Source organism: Cajanus cajan, chromosome 6, assembly GCF_000230855.2.
Source record: "Cajanus cajan strain Asha chromosome 6, NIPB_CcT2T_4, whole genome shotgun sequence".
In the NCBI taxonomy this organism is placed as follows: Eukaryota; Viridiplantae; Streptophyta; class Magnoliopsida; order Fabales; family Fabaceae; genus Cajanus; species Cajanus cajan.
The window spans coordinates 4483589-4495382 of NC_138522.1; the positions used below are offsets into that span (position 1 = coordinate 4483589).

General features: G+C 29.6%; 1 protein-coding gene across 2 annotated transcripts; it reads right to left on the reverse strand.

The window, feature by feature from the left end:
• Positions 1-11389, reverse strand: LOC109789688 (uncharacterized). 2 transcript variants are annotated; one of them, XM_020348718.3, is made up of 13 exons: positions 11094-11380; positions 10864-10983; positions 10216-10313; positions 9866-9949; positions 9584-9717; positions 9334-9406; positions 9196-9241; positions 8956-9065; positions 7761-7868; positions 7626-7685; positions 5901-5962; positions 4667-4979; positions 1-936 (listed from the first exon to the last, which is right to left on the reverse strand). In XM_020348718.3, the coding sequence occupies exons 1-13, from the start codon at positions 11248-11250 to the stop codon at positions 697-699; spliced, it is 1605 nt and encodes a 534-aa protein (XP_020204307.1). In that variant the 5' UTR covers positions 11251-11380; the 3' UTR covers positions 1-696. The 2 variants fall into 2 exon arrangements, with proteins under 2 accessions (XP_020204307.1, XP_020204308.1); XM_020348719.3 differs by lacking the exon at positions 1-936 and adding an exon at positions 6110-6159 and having other exon boundaries at positions 4818-4979; positions 11094-11389.
• Between the last annotated feature and the right edge of the window lie 405 nt (positions 11390-11794).

An 11794-nucleotide genomic window follows, 5' to 3' on the forward strand; every position in this document is an offset into this window, starting at 1 on the left:
TGAGTTCAAGACCCCTCATGAGTGATTATATTTTACTTCGGTGTCTATCCATACAACTTTAGTCAAATTTCCATATACATGTTTGGGCTTACTAATGATGCAGAACAGAGCTTAATCACAGTCCATAACAAGTTCAAAGTAACTTTCAAATGCAAAAAATCTAAGACAGAAAAAGGGATATAGAATTATAATTTCATTGTTTGAATGTTTTAAAAAAGTAAAAACATTTTAACCCCTACCATGTTAAATAATACTAAAAACAAACCTAATGGAGGCAACGCCATCATCAAGCAGGGGAGCATCGTCACATCTTCGTAGTCTGGATCGTTTTCAGGCCAAGCCATTCTATGACGACATTTGAAATTGCTAAATACATGTCATTAGTTATGTTTAGTGTGGGATGCTTGGAGCATACCTTGAGATCTAAGCTTTCCTTTACAATCGAAAAAACGCTCCTCTCTATTATCTGCTGGCTATGTAATGTAGCGTGTCTGCCACATTGCATAGCACTACTCCTTTTCCTTCTCCTTCCTCTCAAAAGTTGACAAGAAATTGATGATAATTCCTGCGACTACTGCTTTGAGCAAGGAATTCAGACATTTCACCAAACTACTCCAATTTTGATCATACTATTCCCTTTGATAAAATGCCTACTTCAGCAGCATTTTTCTCATTATTTCTGATAAAAACGTCAAACTAGCCTCCCTCAGAAATACAGTTGCTTCTTAATGACTGATTTTCGTGAAGTGGATGTGGGTATACGGTATCGAATACAATCCTTGCAAAAACATGTCGTATTTCATGCGGCCTACCCTGAGCCAAGGACTCGTAATCAATTTTTCTGCCTTTCTTTGACAAAAACTTCTTATTGGCACTCACTCTCACACAGTCGAAAATGGTGTATGTATTTAGGTATAATGCTAACGGGATGAATACCTGTAAAATTGACAAAGATTAAAAAAACTAATCAAGAAAAGTTCTTCTATACTCTGTATTACACTAATCAGTCAAAAACAAGACGTGGCACAGAAATTGAGTCTATAACATCAAATTAAATTTAAAGCAAAATCTAAATCTAAAACTAGAGTGATATCCCATGTCTACACTGGTATATCATGTCAGACAGAATGCATTAAACCATAATATATTTATATAATAATTTAGAAGACCCAGACAAATTTTAACAAATCATAAATCGAAATGCAGATTTTTGAATCATGAATCATAAATAGTATCAAATCATAAGATTCAGAGACAACAAAAAAATCTTAATATATCATATAAATGATGTCTATTGCTCAATTTAACAATTTGAACTGTGAATTGACAGAACAGTTTATGGCCCGTGGAGAAAAATAACTATTAAAGTTTTATTTAATAAATTCTTATATAACAAGAATTTATATTATAAGTGCTTAAAATTTTAAAAATTATTGTATTTGAATATATATGTTAATAAATACTTATATAATTTTAAATTATTTAAATGTATCATTATTTAAACATTTATACAATAATATCTCATTTTAAAATTAAAAAACTACAAATTAAATTTCAACTGAAAATAAAATAAAAAATATATAAGTAACTAAATAATTTTTAAAAATGACATTATACATCACAATATATTAAAAATAAAAAATAAAAATTAGTAGTCATCATTCACATAATTTCAGTTTATAATAAAATAAAATATGAGAAATCAATTATATAAATAATCATGATTAAAAATTAAGAACCATAAATTTAAAAATAAAAATAAAAATCAATTTTATATATTTTATAAAATCATGAATAAAAAAGTTATTATATAAATATCAACAACAAAATTATTCTAGATGTACTAATTTAGAGAAACAAGAAGTTATGAGATTTTCTATAATTGAGGAATGTGGATTTTGAGGGGATGGGGTAGGAAAAAAAATGGAGAAGAGAAAAATAAAGAGGAACAAAAACTTTTGGAAAGAGTCATGAAAAAACTATGAAACTGATTTTTAGTGAAAGAATAAAAAAAAAGTAAAACTTAAATATGTTTTTAGTCCTTCAGATTGAAGATAAATTTATTTCTAGTCCCTCAAATTTAAAATCAATGTAATTTCAAAAAATCTTGTTTTAACCTTTGAACTCATTTATTTTAGAAAATTTGTCAAACATTGTTATATAAAATCTACTTATTAGTGTCTCAGTTAGTGAAAGCATAACATTAAACTTAGTTGATGCTGCATAATTGTCTCAATTTATTATTTTCAAATGTTATTGGTGATTTAAGGGACTAAAACAAAATTTTTGAAAATTATAAGGACTAAAAAAATAATTAAATTTGAGAGACCAAAAATAAATTTAAAATAAATTTGATGGATTAAAAACGTATTTAAGCAAAAAAATATATAAATAAATACTATTTACATCATTGACAGAATTCAAAATTAGATATTTCCTCATAAGTTTTCACATAAGTTAAATAATAAACTATATTAAACAACTTATCAAAATAAGATTAAAATATCTTATGAACTTTTATAAATTTGCAAACACTCATAAATATTTATAAAACAAGATAAATAAAAATAAATTGTTCATAAGTTCTTCCAAAAAAAAAAAAAAGGAAAAAAAAAACCTAAATCATAAGTCATAACCATGATCGTGTATAGAGCAAGCAGTTAAGGCAAGTTCCTTAGACCCACAATTAGTATCAGGCTGTTAGTTATTTTTATATAATATTGTAACAAAATGAAAATTTGAGATATGATGGAATTGTAGCAACGTTAGATTGATTGCTATCTACTAAAAGTCCTTATAACACAAGTGGTTCAATATTTATATTTTTTAATCAAGTAATAGAGTTTAACCTCCAACTTAAATATGAAGTCATTAGTAGAAATACTACTTTACTCCTATAGGAAACTATGTAAGAAAGAATAAACCTCCTTATTAAAAAAAAATAATGGTTATATTTTCTCTCTAGAAAAGGAAAAGGAGAATGACTTCGGTTTTGATTACAGTGAAGTGGTAAATGATGCAACACAAATAGTCGTAACTTGTACATTATATTTTATTCCTTCCTTACTAATAAATTATTTCCCATGTTAATTAATAACTATCTTTTTTTCATTTTTTTATTAATTTTTAAAATTTGGCAAACATTTTAATATAGTAACATTGATGTTCTTCATTTATTTTTAAAATTGGAAGTATTGAAAGAAGTTTTAGTAGAAGAAATTAATACTGCAATGGCCAAACATACTAAATCATATCAAAGATTAAAATTGTTACTGAATGTACATATTGTTTATACAATTATTATTGACAATACCAACGATAATTAAAACTACTAAAAGAATCTTTAAAAATTAAAATTGTTTAAATTGTATCTTAAATCAATATTATAAGATTACTTAAATAAATTAGTCATATTATTTATTCAGAATGAAATATTAAAATTACTTGATTATAAATTTATAATTTTTTTATAAATGATTTTACAATTCAAACCTAGAAAAATACTGCAAGTATTAATAATTGTTGTTACACTAAAACGCTCTAATTTTGTCTAAGGCGCCAAATTTTTTAAGACAAAGCCCTGGTCATAACTAGGTCTCATTATCAACTTATGCAGAAGCTAATAAATAAAAAACCCATAACACAATTAACAATGAGCCATAAGTCATAATTCTTAAATGGTAGTTCAGCCTAAGAATACCCCACATTGTTTGTACATTGGACGTTTAATCTATGATCAATATCAGTATAATGTTTTTAGGTAACATCCGTCTATGGCACATAAAGTTGATTGCATAAAGCCTATGTCTAAGAAGAATGAAAACGAAGCCAAGATATAGTCAAATAAATCCCTGGAGAGTGAGTGACTGCATGAGTGAGTGACTGCATGAAGCCTTTGTTTCAAAAATAATAAATATAGAGCAACAGACCAGCCGATGAACCAAATAGGGTGCATAGAGGGAAGATGTGACAATGAAGCCCAATGAAAATAGAACAATCGAAAGAATCAAATAAAATGTGTTCAAGAGAATTCCTTTAGTTCCTTTTCATTTAATCATTTAAGCTTATCTAACTATTTCTTTCATAAGAATTCGTGAAAAAAATGCAAATTATAAAGAAAAGAAAAGAAAATAATCACAAATTGTGTAATTTGCATTAATGATACAGAATCACACGGATTCATGCAGGAATAGCACAATTCAAAGACATCTCTATCTCTAATTCATCAAATGATATGAATCACTAGCTTGCTGAAACATATACAATCATGCAACTCCAACAACTATGACATGGACTCCTTGCAAAAATATGTTGAAAAATAAAATATACATCTTTTAATGTTTCAATTTCTTTATGTACTTGAAAAAGAAATCCCGTGGTTGACACTTGGGGATGGGAATGGATTAAATTCTTAACTTCAAGATACTAGTTATAGACTAGCAAGGAACCTTCCTTGTTAGCATGAAATATAATTTAAATTAAAAGAAACCCAACTGCTGCAAACATTCATGTGTTGCTCACGAATATGTGTGCTTATTGGTGGGGAAAATTGTAAGTCTTGTTTTTTAATGGGATGGTGAAAAATTCAGTTATATCCTAGTTTAGTCCATCTACTGGACAACATTCTTATCAAGTATACATAGAATTCAAGGAAAAAGTTGCTCACCAGATTCGAATGAGGCGCTTGAGGATAGTCAGCCATAGCCTGAGACACAAAATACTCATTTGTCATCTGCAACATTGTCCCTCTAACAGACTCAGCAAGATCCAGAATCTCAGCTTCCAATGCCTCAGCATCCAGACCTGAAGGATCTAATAATTCAGGAAATCTGACATCACGTGGTTTGTTGATCATCCCTGCTATGTTTACAGCTTCCAACAAATTTCCACCATTATGGACTGCAAGGCTAAACGCAGCAACTACCAAGGGGTCCCTTGGTCGATCACTCAATGTTTTATGTAATGCTAGGATACCAACCCTGAAAACATAGATTCCACATGAACTTTGTTTTGTCGGCCCTACTTGTAATCAGCTTGTTAATACTCCTGAGTTCTAACAATGTATAACTGATAGTAAAATAAATCGTCACACTACACCCAGTAGAAAGAAAAACAATGTTCATAAATAACTCTTACCATTGAAGAGAATTAAAAAAAAGAAAACTTATATTATACTCAAATCGTGAAAGTTACTAAATTTAACTATTCAAGGGCTCCAAAGCATCTGAGATTTTTGTTTTTGAAGAACCAAAACTCTTGCAACAGAAAAAAATAAAATAAAATAGGTATTGAAAAAAGTTACATATAAGACTTGAATATGTTTTATGTCCTTGAAAATATAATGGTTTTTTGTTTATAGTCCATGTAAAAAAAATTGTGGTTTTTCTTTTATCCCTGCAATGTTTGTTGTTCACTTGTTTTGGGCTCCACCATGACAGCAGGGACTAAAAACAGTAATCAATGCATTTTGCAAGGACTAAAGACAAAATTTGCTATATTTTATAAGTAAATAAAAATAAAATCATTATATTTACAGGGACGTAAAATATATTGCTAAAGGCAGGTTCACGGCAAGGACCAAAACAGGCGAAAATGAACATTGCAGGCATAAAAAAAAATTTGCAGGGTCTAAAACCGAACACGGCTATATTTGAGAGATCTCAAACATATTTAAGCCCAAAAGGATTGTAATATAAACTACTGCATAAAGAAAAAGAAAGGAAAATTGAAGTAAACCATAGGCTTCAACTGATGACAAATGAGTCAGAAAAGTGAGTTTCTTTAATCCTCAAAGAAGGCTTAACTACATTTCTGGTGCAAATTACAGAAAGTAATTTTATGGATTTTCTTCTCATAGCATTACAATTATGTTAAAGCCATTGTAGTTGCATAAATCTTACCATAAGCTATTATGACACGGACGATTAGGTTCCAAAAGTTTATCCAAATTGGAGAACAAAGACTGCAATAAAATTCCAAAAGATCCAACAAGAAAAGTGTCAATGTGGTGCTATTATGTCATTCATTTTACAATAACACCCAAGAAACAAATTTTATTATGATGTGATAAGTCTGATAAGCCACATTAAAATTGGAAGGAAATACCAACCTTACTCCTGCCCTCAACTGAGTACTGGCAAATTCAAAGATTTTGGTCACCTGTTTAAAAGACTTAGGTTGTGTTTGGATGGGAAATTAAGAAATTCAAGGAATTTGAAAAAATTTAGAATTTGAATTAGTTTAATTTTAATTTTCATCATTCATTAAATATTTTTTTTTTTGATAAATCAATTCAAATTTCTCAAATTTTAAATTTTTAATATGGACAAGGTAATTTAATTCCCATCATAAGCAAAATTGATACACACACACACATATATATATGTGTGTGTGTGTGTGATTAATACTAACAAGTCATTGATCTGAGTGGTATTGAACTCAATCCTCTTTCGTAAGATCTTGAGTTTGGGTCTTGTGTATGAAAAAACTATAGCTGCAAGAGAAGACCTTACTAAAGCTGATTAATAATCAGTTAAGTTTTCTGATGGAGATTAATAATCGCCTAATTGGCAACGCCAATGGATACTTTGTATCACTAACATGGTTACCCAAAAAAATATTTAGGATTAAATATGTTTTTAGTTCTTAAACTCTCGTCAGTTTTCACTTTTAGTCTTTGAATAATTTTTTTTTACTAATTTTTATTTTTTGAAATTTTGCCAATTTTCACTTTTAGTTCTTAAACTTTTCATCTCATTAACATTTTAGTCCCTAGTGTCAAAATTTGTTGTATATACTAAAACATATTTAATTCTATATATATTGAAATTTTAACATTGAACTTTATAAAAATAAGCATTAGCCAATTTTTAAATATTTAATAATCTAAAATAATTTTAATATTATACATATCTAATAATTTAAAATTGATTTTTGAATATATAATAATTAATATATATATATATATATAAGTGAGATAAGAAAAAAAAATATAAAGAATTTCAAATTCTTACCTTTTTTGAGAGAATTTAAAATTCTACTATTTTAAAGAATTTCACAAATACTTGAATTTCAATTTCTTTAAAAATTCTCTATCCAAACAAAGCATTTCAAATTCATAAAAAATAATAAAAATAAAAATAAAAATAAAAATTGAATTACTCTCTTAAAATCCTCCATCCAAACACTATTAATGAATAGGTAGGAAATAAAGGTACATGCATTATGAAGCCTATTCTCATATGCAAGAAGAATTTGGTAGACTTTAATGTTGACGACCCAAAAATGATTAAAATAAGAAACGAATTACTAATTGAGCTAATTCTTTGTCAAGGTATTCAAACCGAGTTAAATACCCCCACCCCCCAAAAAAATGCATGTCATCAGCAACGAAGGAACTCATCATATTGCATATTCTAGTTTATAGGATATTCAAGGATTATGCGATATCAGGGGAAGGCTTGAATTAATTTCCAAACACGTACATCTTTTTTATGCAACTTGATAGACAGGATAGCAAACAAGTTATCGAGTTAGCGTAGGAAGCTTGATCTCTAGTATGTTATTCCACTTAGATTAATCCTGCATACATCATAAGTCTAAATTCCACAGAGGTATGGGATTACCAGGAGTATATTGGTTCTTCTGTCCCGTCTTTGAAATCCATGGTGAGAAAAATAAGCAGCCTGTAATATTGAACCTAAATTAAACCTACATTCCATGATTGGGATTCAGAAATTAAATGCAAAATAAAAAACTACCTGAAAGGGGAGAAGTATATCTAGAAGACCGAATTTCCATAATAGCCTCAAAGAAGCTTCCCCAGAACCATATGCTAGCATATAACTCATTTCCATCAAGAGCCTACCCTAAAACAATTAAAGAAGGAAAACAAATTAGCTAGGACATTGGTATACATATTGTTAGAATAACTATAAAATATCTTGCAATATCATTATTGTATTTTAGAATATCTTAAGAGTATATTTTTTTTTTGTCCATGAACATATTCCCCACAGTGTTTTAAAATTGACAATCAAAGACGAATTTGTGATCGGAGTGTAACTTCCGCTAGTCAAACATTATTTTAACACAAATGGGAATATATTGGATGATCATATGGAGGGTGGTTTCAATAATTCATTATGTTCATTGATTTCTTTTTGCTCACAAGAAAATATCATTCAAAACCATTATTCTGTCTTTTATCCATTCTCTGCTTAAAACATTATTATTTCAACATGGTATTCATGGTATCCAACGTAAGGATAATTTCTTCCTTCTGTCTTATGGAGTTCATACCACTAAACCTATACTTTATTTTTTTGTTTTTCTATTCCTTGTTTGCTCCCAAAACTCTCCTTTGTGAGTCTAGCCATGTTGAGTTTTAGTCTTCAGCTCTTGTTCCATTGACAGTCATTGAGAGTCCTTCTATCATATCATCATGACTTTCCACAAAATGACTGTTTCATCCTATCTTTCAGCAGATTAGCTCCATTTAGCCTATCATTTCACAATTTGGCTATGCTTCGGTCTGTCTTTCCATAGCCAAGACCATCTTCTTGTATAGATTTCCATAAGGGAAAAACATGGTAATAAAATAAAGCATCAGATTTTAGCAAACTCAGAAACAGAATAGTAACTAGCATAGCCATGGAGAATGGTTTTACTCTAATAGCATATTTAAATTATAGGATTTTTAGGCGTTGAAAGGGAAATTGAGAGAATAGAGACTGAAAAATATTCTCCTGTATAATGTGAGATGTTATAATGTGGTACAAAACATAAAGCCATAACATTTTTTATATCAAAATTGTATCATAATCCTAACTAAAACAAATTGTGATTATATTAGGTAATGTGGAAACCAATCCTGGGAGATAAAATAAGACACTCAGAATTATTTAAAGATATAATCAAGATTCTATTGAATATTTTTTATATATTAACAAATACCTTATCAAGGCTTAATACTGAAGAAGACAGGTCTTTAATAAAACGAGCTGTTTCTTTTGAAATACTAAATCCTAAGCAAGCAGAAAATCTAATTGCACGTAGAATGCGAGCTGCAGAAAAAAAAAATGGTATCAGACAGATCTAAGAAATCCAAAGAGCTGGCAAGCTGAATGCCCTTTACACCTAAAAATGCACAAAATACAGCAAAGCAGGATGAGTTAATTGATCAAGGAAACTCACCACAATCTTCCTGAAATGAAGTTTTTGGGGAGATTACTGTTCGCACCTATTCACAAAGAAAATTGTTACAAAGCCTCAAACTGCTACTTAGCAAAAGTAAAAAATAGAAACAACAAATGTTATGAGATACATGCACACTTTAGCCTTTCTAGTATCTTCTATTCCTCCAAAATAATCATACACAATTCTTGCATATGGATCAAGCATCAACCTGCAAGAGCGTGAACTTTGTTAACAGCATAAGAGCTGTACAAACTAAAGTATATTGAATTTTAAACTAAGCAGAGTGGTTATAGAGCAGACAATTGCAGACAAGCACCCCCCCCCCCCCCTTTCAAAAAAAGAGAGAGATTTTCAATCTTTAAAGTTGCAGGGGCAGGTGCGCAACCCATTAATTGTGAAGTCTCGGTTTAAACAATTCATCCAACGAAGATGATCCTTCTGGTCACAGTCATTAGGTACTTCAGTATGATGGGAGAATTCCAAACCCACCTTGCACTTTGTAGTATCAAAACTTGAAACCTAATCATAAGGGAGATAACATTATGAACAAAAACAAAAAGCAATCAAAGAAATTCATCACTTAATAGAGATAAATTCAAGTAATCATTCAGTAGAGAAAATTAAGACCAAGCTAAAATTCATTTTGAGTTAACAAGAACATACCAACCTCAACAACGGTACCATCCATGTGAACATGGCATACAGGAAAACATTTATCAACTATCTCACACCATGAAAATATTCTCATAACCTGCAAAATGAGTCAATATATATTATTCATCATGTAATTTTAAGGACCAAATATATTGAGCCCAAAATAGAAGTTTAAATTTTCTATTGAGATTGCATAAATAAACTTTTATGCAAAACCAAATGCCAATGTAAACACATTTGTTGCCCTTCTAACTGCTATTTAATTAACATAATATTTTATCTATATAGCACTGTCCAGAAAACTGTTATTTCATAAATAACTCAAAAAAATTAAAAACATAAAATAAAATAGAAGTAGGTAACCTCTTTAAGCTCAGCTGAAGTTATAATATCAAAGTCCTTTGGTGTTTGCTTTAGAATAAGATCCCGCACACAACCTCCTACAAGGTATACATCATACCCTACAAGGAGAAGAAAACAATCTCTAGACATTTCAAAAGCAAGACGTTCAAAATAGAGGAATCAAGCAAAAATATTAACCATAAAAAATAACAGAAATATATAAAGACGTGATAGCATAGCATTGCAGACATAATCAGTACGGGATCAAATACAATCACACCCATATCAATACAATCAAAGCATCTGAAAATTACTACATAGTTGAGTAACAGTATTGATCAGTCATGTTTTATTGCAAAATTGGCTGATCATGCTTGGCTATGGCATTTTGTTTATTGCGGCTAACATTTTAACAGCATTTCAAAGATAAACTAAGAATGTGCTGTTAGTAAGTATGCATAGAGGTTATTCAATTCAATCACATGCAGGTTTTTTTAGTACACCAGCAGAGGCAGGCTTAAAGGTTGAGAAAGACTAGTGGCATACGTGTTAAATCAAAACCCCAGCAATCAACAAATTTCACTTTATAATTAACACAAAATCATTGAAACGCTCTTCCTTTCTTCTTCCATATAAAACCCAGCAAAAATGAGTGACATTAGTATGTACCATTTTTCTTCAGCCCGTTAAGAACCTTTTTCGTAGTGCTTCCAATCATTGACTTACTAATCCCAAGCTCTGAGAACTTCAACCTCTTCCACGCCGGGGCCTTCTTGTTTTTTTCATGAACTTAACAACACAATCCATTTCATTATTACACGATGCAAGACAAACTTCGATACAAAATTTCAAAAAACAAACCCTAAGTTCGCTGAAAACTGAGTTGAGCCTTCACTTGCCTTGTTCACGAACAGAGGCACTGCATTGTTCGTTTGTGAGGGACTCGGCCTCAACCGCGGCGACAGATTTGGGCACAAACTTGCGAACACATTGGAAGGGAGTGGGAGGAAGATGAAGAGTGGGTTTGCGCAGGAATTTTAAGGCAGCGAGCGCCATGGAAATGAATTGAGATGAAACCTGCGTGGAGAGAAGAATGGTTTACAAGCTACACACGGTTTGCATTGTAGTTGAAAATAACATAGCTGCCACTAAAGGTTTAGGGTTTAAGGAGAACCTCTTTTTGATTTTTTTTTTTTTTTAACTTTTTCATAGTAGAAAGTATTTATAGCAACTGAATAGATATTTGTGATGTGATGATAAGGTACTTTATTCACGGAAATGAAAAAATAATAATTAATTTAGTTCGTAATAATAAATTATTTTATTTATATATTTTTTAATTAAATTTTTTTTAACAATTGTTTATATATTTTTTAACAAATTAAAATACATGTCTTTTGTTATTTCTTTTTCCTAATTAATATTTATTTTTCTCTTAATCAATCATAATATATAATGTTTAAGTATTTATAAATGCATTTTATTAAATTAATATATTATCTTTTAATTATAAGCATTTTAATTTAAAAATAATTAAAATATGAACAATATTAATTAGATCTCATATAAAGAAATAAAATTTACTATTTTAAGTTGAGTC

Bases quoted from the DNA above. Each gene is read 5' to 3' on its own strand.
- LOC109789688 (XM_020348718.3), bottom strand. From the start codon at position 11,250: ATGGCGCTCGCTGCCTTAAAATTCCTGCGCAAACCCACTCTTCATCTT. The intron at 10,314-10,863 runs GTACATACTAAT...TTCTCCTTGTAG, and splicing joins TAACGGGCTGAAGAAAAATG to GGTATGATGTATACCTTGTA. The intron at 4,980-5,900 runs GTAAGATTTATG...CTATGTTTTCAG, and splicing joins CCGTGTCATAATAGCTTATG to GGTTGGTATCCTAGCATTAC.